This window comes from Rousettus aegyptiacus, unplaced genomic scaffold (genome assembly GCF_014176215.1).
Source record: "Rousettus aegyptiacus isolate mRouAeg1 unplaced genomic scaffold, mRouAeg1.p scaffold_m13_p_8, whole genome shotgun sequence".
NCBI classification, from domain to species: Eukaryota; Metazoa; Chordata; class Mammalia; order Chiroptera; family Pteropodidae; genus Rousettus; species Rousettus aegyptiacus.
In genome coordinates, this window is record NW_023416311.1 from 58,414,046 (window position 1) to 58,429,349 (window position 15,304).

At 35.7% G+C, this 15,304-nt stretch overlaps 1 protein-coding gene across 3 annotated transcripts in view; it reads right to left on the reverse strand.

Moving 5' to 3' along the window:
- ADGRV1 (adhesion G protein-coupled receptor V1) overlaps positions 1–15,304 on the reverse strand; it is a 473,598-nt gene that overhangs the window by 73,371 nt on the left and 384,923 nt on the right. For all 3 annotated transcript variants that reach the window (XM_036225348.1, XM_036225347.1, XM_036225349.1), the window contains one exon: positions 5,117–5,274. In XM_036225348.1, coding sequence (XP_036081241.1) covers positions 5,117–5,274 — 158 coding nt within the window. The remainder of the gene's footprint in view (positions 1–5,116; positions 5,275–15,304) is intronic.

Consider the following 15,304-nt stretch of genomic DNA (forward strand, 5'->3'; position numbering starts at 1 on the left):
GGAATCTGAACTCCTAAGCAGACTGTGTGCCACTTTTAATAACAATGTAGAATATTAGAAGCAAAGAAAAGCTGTTCACTATCCAAGTTTTCAAGAATACAGACATGTAAACTTTCGAAATGTACTTTAGATTTTGCTAATATACTAGAGTTTTCAGCATTCTTCCACTGCCTCCCATGTTTTTCACAATGCAGACACCTATTTTATGTATAGTTATGTTCAATGTTTTTAATTCTAGAAAATTCTCAACCATCATCTCTTCGAATCTTGCTTTTTCTCCATTTCCTATATTCTTTTTTCCCTGACAATCTGTTCTCATGTCTCTTAGTTCTGTTTTCCTATTTTTCCTTTTTTTTTTTTTTTGGTTTCCTTGGTGAATTCCTCAATCCTAGCTTTACATTCTAATTCATTAACTCCCTTTTCTATGTGTCTCATCTAGAGTTTATCTTAAGGATTAAGATATTTAAATTTTTAATTAGTATATTTTTCATTGACAAGATTTCATTTTCAATTTGTCTTTTTACATTTTATTTGTTTACATCTGTTTTTGTTTTTTATGTTTAAATTATTTTAGTGGCTATGTCTTCTTTTATACCAAGGGTTGGTCATCAAACTTTTTCTATAAAAGGTCAGATATTAACTATGCTAGGTTTTGCAGGCTATGTGGTCTCATACTTATTTCTGTATTATAAAAGCAGACGTAGAATACGTACACACAAATGCATGTGGCTGGGTTCCAAAAAAACCTTTACTCGCAAAAACAATCACTAAAGGAACCAGTTTGGCAGTTACTCCAAATGCTAAACATATAGCTACCACATGACCCAGTAATTCCACCACTAGGTAAAAATTCAAGAGAAAGAAAAACATATGTTTTATTAATTAATTAATTAATGTTACTACAAAAACTTGTATCTGAATGTCCATAGTAGCATTCTTCATAATAGCCAAAAGGTGAAAACAATCCAAATGTCTATCAACTGATGAATGGATAAGAAAAAGTAGTGTACCTGTACAGTGAGATATTATTTGACAATAACATCACCCCAGTTAATATGATTTAAAAAAAAAAGAAATTATGCACTAATACAGGCTATACTATGGGATGAACACTGAAAACATACTAAGTGAAAAAGTCAGACACCAAAGACTATATATGCTATGATCTCATTATATGAAATGTCCAGAATAGACAAATCTATAGCAAAAAGTTGGTTAGTGGCTACCTAGAGATCAGAGAAGTAAAGAATGGGGAATGACTGCTAATGGGTATGGGGTTCTTTTTGGGATGATGAAAATGTTCTAAAATTAGATTATGGTGATAGTTACATAATTATATAAATATGAAAGGCCACCGAACTATACTATTTAAACAGGTTAACTTCATAGCATGTAAATTATATCTCAATAAAGTTATTAAAAAAATAAATAGATGAAATGGAGAAACAGGTGAGTGGTTAGTTGGGACATAGTTTGATAATTTCTGCTTTATATTTTTGAGTATCTTAACATACTTGTTCAAAGTTATTTATAATTTATTCTATTTTTAAATTTTTCTCTAGATTAAATTCATCTTTTTGATTATTGACTTTAAGGGCTGTCTTTGTTAGTTTTCTCTCCAATGTTTGGAATTTTTATATTGCAGCTAATCTTGAATAGAACACATCTGTTTCTTTGCTTGTTCTCTGTCTCTCTTTTTGTCTGTCTCTGTCTCTGGCTACCTTTTCTTGTCTAATGGTTTTGTGGTTACCTCCACTTATCTGTGCTGTCTAATAAGGACTAGTGTGACGTTTTGGGCCTCCTGACCCCACGGCAACAACAGATATAGTCTGAAAAGTCTGGAGAGCTTGGCTCAGATACGTAATAAGATGCATTGCCTGCTTTCTCCTTGGGCTCCCAGATTTCTATAATCTAAAGCCCAAGCTACTGTGGTAGCACTTTTACAGACTCCTTTAATGCTGATGCTATTGCTCCAGTCTACTTGTCTTGGGTAGGACCTGTTAGTTCCCAGTTTACCACAGTAATAGTTGAGAGACTCCTGCACCCACCATCTTGTAACCAAGAAAACATCAGGCTCATGACTTTGGCTCAGCTTACCACTTTGTGTTCCTGCTCTAGTTATTGCTGATACACAGAGATGTTCATCTTTCAAATTTTTTCTTGTTATAGATTGTCTTTAACTGCTATGCATATGGAGCAGGGTAGTGGGCAAAATATGAATTTACAGTGCCAACTTGACTAGATATTTTTTAGGTCAATGCAATGGAATTTTTGCAGAAAGATTCAAAGAGAGTATCAAATACTATTTGGTAGATTACACAATATTCTTTTTCCCCCAGAATTTCTAATTTCAAGGTAAGTGGAGGTAAGTTATAGTAGGTTTCAAATAAAATATGAAAGATTGGTCAGAAGTCAAAGTGAACACATAGTATTAGAAATCATAGAAGTCATGGAAAAATTCAATCTTAATAATAATAACCTACAAAAGGATACCTAACACACAGATCAATAACTCCTTTAATTTCTACTTTTGATGATATAACAGATTTATCTTCTTTTAATGCTATAGTTAGCTTAAGTATTCATTTCAATAAGATTTTGTAGTACATTGATGATTACTAATTTGTTTATTTATCCAACAAATATTAATAATGTTCTTGCCTGCCCACTGAGCACTCCATATGACCCCGGTGATAGGGAGATGAATAATAAATGGTGCTTGCCCTCAAGGAATTCATTATTTATTAAAGAAATCAGCCACATACACCAAAAAAAGTCATCATTCCATTCCACGATAAGTGCTCTAATGGCTGTGAGGAAAAAGTGCTTTAAAGGCACAGATGAGGAAATGAGCATTGGTGTGGTTCTGTAAAGAGGCAATTCCAAAGGCTTCGTAGAAGAGGAAGCATACAGACAGTTTCCAGCATTTCTATAAAAGAATTAGTAGTAATGTGTTGGAAGTGGGATCTAGGGAAACTATTTTTATCTAGCACACAATTTTTACTTAGATTATGGGTTTATATTGAACAGCTTTGGGGAGCTAATGGAGATTATGGGATGGTGATAAACCCTTTCTACCTCTCTCTTATCTACATTTTCCCACATCACTTACTAGTAAACACATGGGTTTTATCAATTCATGGGGGGAGTTCAAAGTAGAGTGTTCTTTACATGAATAAAGATGACTGTACCATGCAAATTTAGGAAAGAATAAATACATTGGCACAGGATACAGGATAAATAGTAACTAGCTTGGGCCCAGTGGTGGACTATGGAGACCCTTACATCATGGACTAAAAAGCCTGAATGACTGTAATGCTGGAGAGTGAGGTGATGCATTTTATATTTTTTAAATAAAGACACCTGAGAAAATGAAATGGAGAAGAAAAAGACTCTAACTAGTGATCAATGAGGAAAATATTATAAGTCCAGGTATGAGGTAATAACTATTAGATTGATTTGTCATGGGAATAGGAGAATTAGAAATACCATAAATATTATTTGAAAAGCTACAATAGAGCATAATTTCTATTAATCTTTCAATGCAAGAGAGATTTCCCTAGATGACATACAAGAGTGTGGGGACATTGAGAATTTTGTTTAATGTCTAAGGGTTATGTTTTTCAGATAATCAAAGTATTGTTTATCTACTTTATCCATGTTGGATCATATCTGAAATGTATAGGAGTGATTTAGGCATGAAAAGAATTAATTCATTATGCTACGTTCTTATGGTACCACTACCAAAAACATGCAAACATTGACACTTCTATATTATATAGAAAGCAAAATATATCTTGTCATTTGGGGAGAGAAGCTAACAACTCTTTCCTTAAGGATATCAATTATAATAAAATGAATTACAAGTTAAATAAAAGCACAGCTTATGGAAAAATTCTATGTCCCATGGAAAAGTATAATTTACACATTAATTTTTTTAATTGACGAATTGAAGATTAATCAAGCTTAAACAATATTTCCACCTACACAATGATTGCACTCTAAATGAAAGAGAATACAGAAAAGGTATCTAGATATAGCTATCTTATAAATGACCCCACGAAAAAATATAAAACATTCCCTTCTCTTTACACCACGGGGAAAATCTTTTTACATCTTCCCTGATCCAGCTCAGGAGCCAGAAAGCTTTTCTTATAACATTAGAGTGACTCCTTTAATTATCTTGTAAGTGACAATATCAACTGAGCCCCTAAGAATGTATTAGACACTATTCTAGGGACTTTCTACATGGATAAATAGTAACTTGCTTAAACTTTGAGAAGCAATTAATTGTGAAGAATTCCTCTCATTCATTTCATTTGGCTTTAGATTTGTCAAAGCTTAGGAAAAAAAGAGACTCCTCTACTTCACTGGCCGAAGAGGGATCTCACACGCCTTGCTCGTAAGATTCTCCCTGATACCTCAGTCACTCACACCATATCAGAGTGAATTTTCTATTTGTAGGTGTGTGGTTATTATTCCTAGTTAAGAAAATTCCCAAGAGACTCTAATCTAACCACAAAAAAAGAATCAGATCGTAAAAACCTGTGCTAAGTATGATTCAAAGGGAAAAAATGAGTTGCAGTGAAAGCCAATTTAAGCTGGAAAGACTTGCACGCTTAAATAACCAGACATGTGTAGCCACTTATGAAGCTGTCTGATCGCATATGTTTTTAAACATCTGTCAGCACAATCAGAACTCCACATGCAAAATACAGCACCCCCGAGCATTACAGAGGTTTGTTTGTGATGAATTCTTAGATTCTGAAAGAGATGAATATATTTCACAGGTTGAATACTGGTTATTACTGCTTTAGTTGAAGGAAGCTTTGGGAAGCAGCTCTTAAAGACTATGGTGCATTTACTTGGACATTACTATCTTGTGGACAAAACTGGAACCAGCAATAAAACCTGGGGAGCCCTAAAGAAGGAGAGATGTCAAGAAGTAACAAGAAGCAGGAACAATTGGAAAGCTATAGCTTCACTTATGGCTCAGGGTTAAAAGCTGAGTCTAACTTCACTCTTTTTTTTTTTCTTTCATACAAAATATTCAGTGACATTTTCCCATAATTAAAAAGCTCCCATCGCCAAAGTATAAATACAGTTTCTTCCTAACCTGAAGCATTTGTTCTTCCTCTGAAGATGTCATCATATGCTTTCCACTGTGGCTTCACCTGGTAGGCATGGATGAATACCACAAATACCACCACAAGGCACATTAAAGGAACAAGAGCTGCAGTGAACAGAGCTGCGTAGATGTTTGGGATGAAACACCTGAAAGAGAGAAGAGGTAACTCAGACAACTTTGATAGGAACATTTGTAAAACCCAGAGTGTATTACATCATTACTTTATGTTAGCCCTTTGTATCTAAATGTTGGCAAAAGCAAATTTTTGGTTTTCCAAATTGAAACTTCGAATAGAGGCTACATGATTAAATCTAACCCACTGCTTTACAAAGTAGGATCTATGGATCATGCATATGTTGAGATGCTCAGAAAAGTTCAAAGAAGGTTCTGACCAAAGAAATTCAAGAAATGTGACACTTGCTTTTTAGATCTATATTCCTGGCCTAGTGAAAATTAGGGACGGCATGAGAGAAGGTACTGTTTAAGGACAAATTTGAGTATTCCTAGGACTTAATTCTGTCATTTCCATGATCTTATTTTTTGAGTGAATGAGTTTCGCCATTCCTAATATGTACATTTTCTCTGAAGCCATTAATTCTCTTGCAAATGATGACATGACTTTCCATTTAGAAGCTATGCTGCTCAACTGCATCTATTATTACTAGACTTTATTTAGAACAATGAGGTCCAAGGTAAACTTACACTACTGACTTATTTGGTAACAGTGAAATTCTATAAGAAGAAAAGATTTTAGAGATATAACTGGAAATTTTTACTTGTGGGTCATACAATCCTTTTGTTCATTACATAAAATCTTTCACAAAAGAATCTCAAAATGGAGTACTAAATAAGTTCTCAATATCTAAAACTGTGCTTTTGAGGTATTCTTATAAAGGACACACTTCCTATAACTGTAACCCTAGAATATAACATAGCAAAAAATAATGAATTCTGAAAAAAACACAAGGAAAAATATATAACCTGTTTAAGAGAAAACTTCAAAATCCAAAATATAGGTAATAAGGGAAATAGACATTCTTGCAACTTGGGAAAACAGTGCCTTGATTTTATGTTTAAAAAGAGACACATTATTAAAGACCTTACATAGGTATCATCTCTAGTTAACATGATCTGCTAAATGTATTCCTCTTGTAAACAAGACACATTTCGAGATAATTCAACCCATATTCTGCATCTGCAAAGAGATGTCAGAATGATGAATTTCCTGGCTTTTAGAATTTAATTTGGACAGCACACAGTCTGAATTCTTCCCTGTACACTTATGTTAAGATCCATGTCTTCCAGGTAAAAGGCATATGATTAAACAGGCAAACATTAATGGCCCTGATTTTGAATATATTTTTACACTAAAAATGGTGGTCATGTTGGCTGCTCATGTTGGCTACGTTTCTATGTACATTGGCTTTAAAAGATTTGTTTCATCAGAATTATGAATTTACTGCCATGGACTAGCCTAACAGTGCTTAGACAAATATGAATACTTATGAAGACACTCACACATGTTTTCACTGCTCGAGGTTTTCATTTTCCTTGAAAAATGTCATCACGATTCAATTGCAGTATGTAAAATGGGGATAATTACTGACTCTATTGCGTCCCGCTCTAGGAGTGATACAGACACAGAGTGCTAGGGTATAAGTGTGATACTCCAACATCTACACTTGCCAGTGACCGACCATGTTTGGTTTTCACTTCTCTGTTTGAAGTGCCTTCATAAAAAATTTGCTTTGTTTTAGAGGACAACCTTTGAAAGCAGAACACCAACTAATGGCGCACCATCCTGGTTAAAAAATAAAATAGGCAAAATGGACCTCCAGGAGGTTATAACTAGGCATGTTTGTACTGGCTCTCAGGAAGAGAAGGAAATTCCCTAAGTGCCACAGTTCTTAAAAATCTTTGCAACTCTCTCTGCTTGTATGATTTGGCCATCATGGCCCATTGTTTCTTTAGAGCCCCACAATTCAGTGTCCCCCATAAGTCCTGGACCGCTGAGAGCATCTTAAGTTGTCTGTCTGCACAGTCAACATGGGGCCACGTCATTAACAAGGAGGGTTTTGGCCCCTCAGCATGGCTGTTCCTGTTGGCAGTACCACTGCCTTCCTCCCTACCTCAGGCACTGCAGTACTACAGGGTCCTCTCCTTGCCCACTCCTGTCTAGCTGTGACTCCATCCCAGTTTCCCACCAGTGACAACTACCTGCGTTGTGTACTACGTCTCCTAGGGATTAAGGCATCACACAACTACCCTTAATAGAAAAAAATCCCCTCAACCAGTCTAACTGAAGCAGAGGTATAGTACATCCAGGTAGTTTGAGGATTAGATCACATGAAAGTCATGTGGGAATTAGGAAACTATGAATATCATGTTAGGAAAAGTTTCTGAAATAAAGCTGGGAACAAATTCTTGGAAAAACTTAATGTAATGTAAAAAATGAACAGTCTGAATGCTAGGCACATACGAGGGCTGTGGAAGCTGTTGATTATTGCGCTGCAGCTATTGCTTTAAGGACGGATCTGACAGTAACCAGAAAAATGAGACAAAGAATATGTGAATTTGCTTTCTTAAAAAGGGTGAAGAAAGTGTGTTCCTTATAATTTCCAGCTCATCCAGCTTTAAACTACTACTCTGGTGACCCTTCTCTCTTTTGGTGATGAACACTCTTGGGGTTCTTTAATCACATGACTAACTTTTGCTGTTCCCTTTTAAAGTTTCATGGTAAATTTTCTTTCCTTTTATATCCCATAGACAATCATAATTTATTTCAAAATCTTGTCAGGACTTCATCCTTTTCTCTATTCTTAGCGGGATGAAACAAGTAGATACTGTTTTGTTACCTTCAGCTTTTCCCTCTTCCAAGGACAGCTTGGAGCACTTACAATTCCTGATGTTACTTTCTGATTTGGTAAGATTATTACTTCTCCTAAGTAGCACTTTATACTTATTGAAGTGTTTTCACTTGAATTACTTAACTTGATTTAAAAAATGTATGTTGGTGGCATGGGGTATTTGTTTCTTTATTCCTGTATGAAATGAGTAAGAAGGAGCTCAGAGGCAAAGGAGTCTAGGAGAGACATAAGCTCTACTTATAACTTCAGAAAATATGGGAGGGACGCTGGGAACTCCCTGTACATGAGACTGTTATTTGAGTCCATTTAAATAATATTTTAAATAACAAGCTAACCCTGGCAAACTGGAGAACTTGAAGAAACACAGGCAGCTGACAACTGGGTTACATCTGGGCTACATAGGGAATAAAAAAGGATCTAGGTAACGAAAGGTCTTTCTTTATAACTGAATTCCAAGGTCTTCTTTAGAACTAAATTCTTCTCTTCAATAACACAATGATAATAGTTATGATTAACAGACTCATGTGTCCACTTCCGCAGGTAGGTCTCCTTAAGATTTCTTTAACGATGGCATCTACATCAAAAGCTACATTTGGTGCTTCAACCAACTTTTTCTTCCCCACATGGAAAAAGAAACAAACTTATAAATATGCAAGCGTGAAAAAAAAAATCACAGTTTGGGTTTAACCAGCTGCAAGGTAGGAAAATATATTTTTCTTTTTGTCATTCTATTGTGGTATATACAGCAGTTTTCATAGCAAGGGCAATTAACTAAATTCTAAAATCATTTTAAGTTTAAACTTTAAACAAAAATAAAGTTAAGATTAAATTGCAGATAAGCTGCACAAAGTGAAATTGGGCATTAGGATAATAGATGGACTGAGAGAGGAAGGAGAGGAACAAGCTATTTTCCTAGACTGAATTAGCTGGATAATGGAGACTATTTTAAATATTACTACTACTATACGTACAACCACCACCACGACAAATGATACTCTCATGGATCATTTACTATGTGGTAGACATGAAATTCAATCCTTACATGCATTATCATGCATAAGCATCACAACAATCTCATTAGTCTCACTGTACGCATGGAAAAATGACACCTATATTACATAAGGTGAAACTGCTAGTCGCATAAATAGGCTCATTTGCCTTCACTGTTACATCAGAAATTCTTAAATAATTTCCAAAATTCTAGGAAAGAAATATTAGAGTTAGTGGTAAACGTGCCAGTGTTCTCCCTGAGGACAGGGACTATAATTTTTTTTTATATACTTCTCCTAGTGCTATGCATAATCAGACCCTTAACAAATGCTTATTGATTCAACTGACTTTTATCATTTTTTAATCAGGCTTTGAAAACCACTTAAAAAAAAAAAGATAGGCACAGAAAATCCTGTATATCAGCTGTGCTCCGTTCTATCAAAATCCAAGCAACATTTGAATATCTGTTGCATACCAGGTATTGTAGTGAACATGGAAGGGTATATAAAGACATCTACAACATGGTTCCTCCTATCAAGCAGATTACATTTACGATAAATGCACAGCATGTCAGAATCTAGTCAATAACACTCAAAGTGTTATTCCTCCACCAGTACCATCAGTACTACCTGAGAGCCTGTGAAAAATACAGAAACTCGTAGTGCACACAAGAGCTTCTGAAACCAAATTTTAAGAAGATCCCCAGTTGTTTCATGTGCACATTGTAAGTTTGAGAAATACTATTTTACCACACTTGCAGGATATGATGTAGCTGAATGTAACTTAAAAATTAACTAATCTTTACATCTCTTTAGCAGTGAAGCTAAGACACCATGTACCTCCCAAGAAGAATCAGATCCAGAGATTTCATAGTACATGGTGGTCATGGCAGCCTGAAGAACCAAAGAGAAAGAAAAGTAGCAGGGAGCAAAAGAGATAAAGAAGCAGAACTCTGTCATATTTAGAAGCCTGGGACTAGCCACTTGAACATTCTGATCACAGAAAATGAGAGAGCTAGCAAGTACAGTTGGAGGCACTAATGCTGATCTAAATTCAGGGCAAACAGCCATATTGGAGTAAATACACAATGAATATACACAAGAGATGGACAGAGAGAATGGGGAGAGAAGGGGAGGGTTGGGAGGAGCATTTAGATGCTCACAACAACAAAAAGTGAGAGACTCTGTGGTCCCTGAAAGATGGAGTGTGGCCTTGGTTTTTGGCATTCTAATTCTGGTCCTCTGAGGTCCAACTATATCTCATTTTCATCTTTTGAATGTGCATGAGAATGCCTGTGGGGTACACATATTCCATAACCCATCCCCTTTATTTGAAGTAGCTTTAGTGGGTTTTTACATGCAACTATAGTGGCCATAGTTTAAACAGCACTAGTGAATGAGTGAGAAAGAGGACGTGAACACACAACTGTTCTTTAAGAGAATGTTGATTTTGAAGATGTAAGAATATCACTGCCATGTCTACCAGTTTCAGAGCTCATTCTATACCATGGCTAGCATTGATATCTAACTCTATGTATTGACAACTGCCTCAGAAAAAGGAAAAAAAATATGAGTCTCACCTTTTAGTACTTAAACTATATCTACATGCTTACATTACTTGAAAAGACTGAGCATAAAAAAGTATGAAAATTTTAGAGCAATACTGTTTTACCTACTCAAAAAGAACAGATATTTTAATCATTAAATATTGAACTGTCTAAAATGTTAAAGCAGTCAGATATACTATATACATGAAAAATACATTGTGTTGTATATAATTGGCTCCTGGTGAATGAGACGTAGCCTACATCTCTGGCTCGTTAAAAAGGTAAAACATATTTACACATAATTCCAAAGATGAATACGGATTTATAGTATTAACAGGTTAGATAGAGTTGATGAAAATCAGTCTGAAAATCATGATACCCCACATGACTTTTTTTTTTCTTTTTCCGGGAAACTCAAGTGTGAGCAATATGCTCCTTGAACAACTTGATGGCACTATTAAAATCAGTCTACCAACTTTGCTCCAGGTAGGTTCCAGTGAATCGAACCTCTTCAGAGTTTAATCATACCAAGGTCAAGCTGACTTGTTATTTTTTTTTTATACACTAATGCTCATGTTCTCATAAAACAAAATTGTTTAGTACTGGAAAATGTCATTGTCCTAGAGTACTCAGAGGTGTCCTGCTCTTACCTTCTGCTCACCAAAGCTCTGAATGAATGGCTACAAGTTTTTTTCCTGAAGAATCATACCCCTTCCTGTATCTGAAGATAGTAAAATGATAGGATTTTATAATTTTATTAAAAAAATAGACTTTCAGAGGTGGGCACAAGAGTGGGTATAAAATTAACATCCAAAAAAAATTTCTTGTTGTGCACCCTCTCCACCCTGCATCTGACTTCATGATTTCACCATGGATAACTATCCTCAGAGTATCAGCAGGAAAGAAGCTTCAGGTCAGGCTAACCCCTGGATGTAGTACTTTCTGATCTTGGATTAATGTTGGAGATGTAATTTGTGTGTGTGTGTGTGTGTGTGTGTGTGTGTGTGTGTGTGTGATGTCAATCTGAGTTTATTTCAATAAACTCAAAGCATTTAGAAATAGCTTAGAAGAAATTGGGGGCCATGTGTCCTGTTAACATGTTATTTCCTTTTCCTAATGAAGACTCTGTAGGCTTTGAAGTGCTCTCTCTCCTCAATTACTCTTACGATATATTTGTGCTTCATGTATAGCCCATGAAAAAATGTGTGAAAGGTAGAAGTGTTGGTCTATGCTGACTTGAGTGTCACTGTGGGCCACTCTATCAAGAATGTAGATGTTTTAAGTAGCAAAAAGTCCTGACAGCAATGGTGATGATTTCTGGAAGGAGCAAAAATCCCTTCGCAGGATACCTATCTTATAATTATCAACTACTTATTACTTAACAGTAGCCATATTACATTGTCCTGGAGATTAGACACACAGATTCCTCTGGCTTTATGTGAAAGTTGCAAATGCTCCAAGAAAATACTCTAGAGTATTCTCTGCAAGAGTGAATGCTCAGTCATACCCACATCTTGTATCACCTACAGTTGCATTAATATTTACAGGATACTGTAATGACTGACATTCCTAAATGGCTTGAAATCATTAAGACGTTGTTAACTGAAGTCAGTCATACTGTTTAAAATACACTAAATACTTCCTTGTCCTGTCAGTAAAATTTTAAACTTAAAATCCTATAAAGAATAGGGTTAACTTTTTACTACTGAGAAAACAAGGATAATGTGAGTAGATGAGGTTATATGTCAATCATTTTAAGGTCATTATCTCAAATTGTAGATAACATAGTTATGTCTCAACAACGATAGTCAACTTTGTTGCTAAATCCATCTTAATCCTGATATATTGAATTATTTATTGAACAAATATTTCAAGATGTTAGTCTTCCCTGAGTAATGAGTTAGCACATCAAAGATGTGTTTTCAGATATCTAAACACGCTTTATATGTTCATACAAGGTATTTGCTAGGGTTGGTCTATGACACTATTATTGATTAGTATTTATTGAGTATTTTTATATGCCCTGCAATGTTGTAGTTATAGCTGGAAACTTAAGAAATGTAAAAGGCATAACTTCTTCCCTGAAGGATCTTAGAGCAAGAAAAATACAATGTAGCAATCTGAAAATATTATAAAATCCTATTACACTGTCAATACCTGAGGAGTATCTAATAAAAGTTTAAAAGGTTAAGTTATATTGGGCAAAATACCTGGGGAAAATGAGATGGAGGTCATGGATTATTTCAGGAAAGGAAAGTAAAACCAAGAAAAGGATTTGGAGACCAAAATTTTCTCCTCTTGATGGGGGAATCCCCAGTTTTGATAGGGAAATGACACAATTCATTTTCCTTGAAGTTTTGAAATCTTAAGGATTGGAACATGTTGTAGAAACATTTTAAAAGTCCCAAGTTGGCCACCCCGAAATTAGAGACCAGGTCAACAGATATAAAGTGATCTCCTTTATGATTCATGTATAGAAGGTTCCCCAAAGCAAAGGATGCTGCCGTTGAGTCTTTGTGTGGCAGAAGGGGAGGGTGGCTAGAAGAAGCCTCCTGCTGGATTACAGTGATACTGCCTACAGAAAAAGAAGTGTACTGCTAGGAGTCAAGGCTCTGGAACCAGGTTATTTGGGTCAACCACAGGTACGCTTCCTGTTGATTCTGAGACTTGGGCCAGTATTGAACTTGTCCACAGCTCAGTTTCCTAAAAATAAAATGGAAAGAACAATAGCAACTAATCTGCCTTCTCAGAGTGCAGTGAGAACAGAATGAGTCAGTACATGTAAGGCTCCTGGGTCAGAGCCTGGCATGCAGTAGGTACTCAATAAAAGATAGCTATGATTATTATTATCACCTATTACTAAGCCCTAAATCCTCTTATGCATATACAAGACGTGACCTGTGTTAAAAAAAAAAAAAAAAAGAAAGAAAAAAGAGAAAAAGTGCTGAACAGTACGAATTCAATGAAAGAAAAATCTGTCAACTGAGTTAGGCAGGGAAGACTTCGTGAAAGGGGTGGGGTTGGATACCAGCTTTGTCTCCCTTGAATTCCTTATCGATCGGCAGATGTTTAATGTGATTCAACCATGCAAATAAGATGATCTACCTGTGTGCACAGTGGCTCTGCATGAGGGGAAGGAGGAAAACTTTCCCTTTGCTGTTTTTCCGCATGACTCATGTGTGTTTCTGCAAAACCAATTGTTGAAACTTGGTTCTAATTTGAAAAGTGAAGGTAATTAAGAGCCATTCAAAAAGAGGCAGGTAATATTCAAGGAAGTCCAAGATAACACGATGGCACCAACAAAGGCTGACAAGCTGATTGCGCTCAGAAGTGACAGGAGTGGCCGACTGCGCTGTTGGTCCAGTGGCTTCTTTAGAGATCTGAACTGATTTCTTATCCGCTATACTCCTGTTCCCCTCCTTCTCTTTCTACCTCCAAAGCAATCAAGGAGAGGGGTAATGGAGGGAAAAGGCCAATTAGCTGATGGTTTTCTAGAAGATACAGTTTCTATTCTCTCAGAAGCTGCATTCTGGATGGGATGACAGCTAGAGGATCCCCACTGCTGACTGTTGGAAAGGAAGGCATTGTGAATGTCCCCATCAACCCGAGGTGCCTGTAAGAAAAATAACTGTACTTCTGTCTTTCATTAATCATTTTGTTTCTTCATAGAATCTTAGAACTAGAAGGGACAGTAGCAGTCATCCCAACCTGCCTCTAGCTTTATGGGTGAAGAATCCAAAACACAAGGGTTTGCTTATAACCTGCCTATCTGAACTCCTAGGTCAGTCCACTTGATGAGACTCTGAAGCAAAAGTTGGGCTCGATAAAAAAATAACCTGGAATAGTTTCAGGGGCTGTATACTGCTAATAATCTAAAAATCTCCATTTTAGGAAGTGTCCCCAGAGTTTTATTTTACTTTGTATATGAACCCCCTGGGGCTAGGGCACTACTGAATAAATCATAGAATGAAACACTAAACATGCATATTTCTGAATGTAATACTTGACGTCAATCACCCAGGAAGCTTAGACAGTAATTATTCCTCCATGAAACAGTATTTAATGAGGTCACATATTAAAAATTTTTTAAAATATAAAAATTTAAACAAAAGAATTAATTTCATTCACTTAGAGTTATAACAAAGATATCAGGAAAAGGCAATGAATCCAAAATGGCAATCTATCATTTATAAGTCCCCCTCCCACTGAGGCCCTTTCCCCTCTCTGAAAAAATTTGGCTTCAGTTGAATCAATAGTTTATCATAAGGAATTTATTTTTGACAACAGGATGTTCCTGTTATTTTCAGGTCCTGTTGTTTCAACAACAGGACTCCAGGGGACTGAAATGAAATAGGAACGGCAGGGTAATATAACTTCTGAGGAAAATCATAAATGTGTGAGAAAAATCCAAATAGTAAGACTATCTTCTTCAAGAACTTTCTAAATTTCTTCTCATTAAAAAAAAAAGAAAGAAAGAAAGAAAGAAAGAAAGAAAGAAAGAAAGAAAGAAAGAAAGAAAGAAAAGAAAAGAAAAGATGCCATGATCTAATATGCAGTAAAGATTTCTGGCTGAGGTTCTTATTTGTAGCCAAACTTCTTAATTGTAAAGCTGGGCTAATGTCTTTAAAAAACTTCCCTTTAATATGGTACACTAGTTTCTTCTCTTTTTCCTTTCCTCTCTTCGAATACAAGTTTAGTGTGCCATAAAATAGAAATAATTTTTAAAACATGCTGAAAATTCGAGAGTGCGTTTGTGATATTCATGCCATCAGG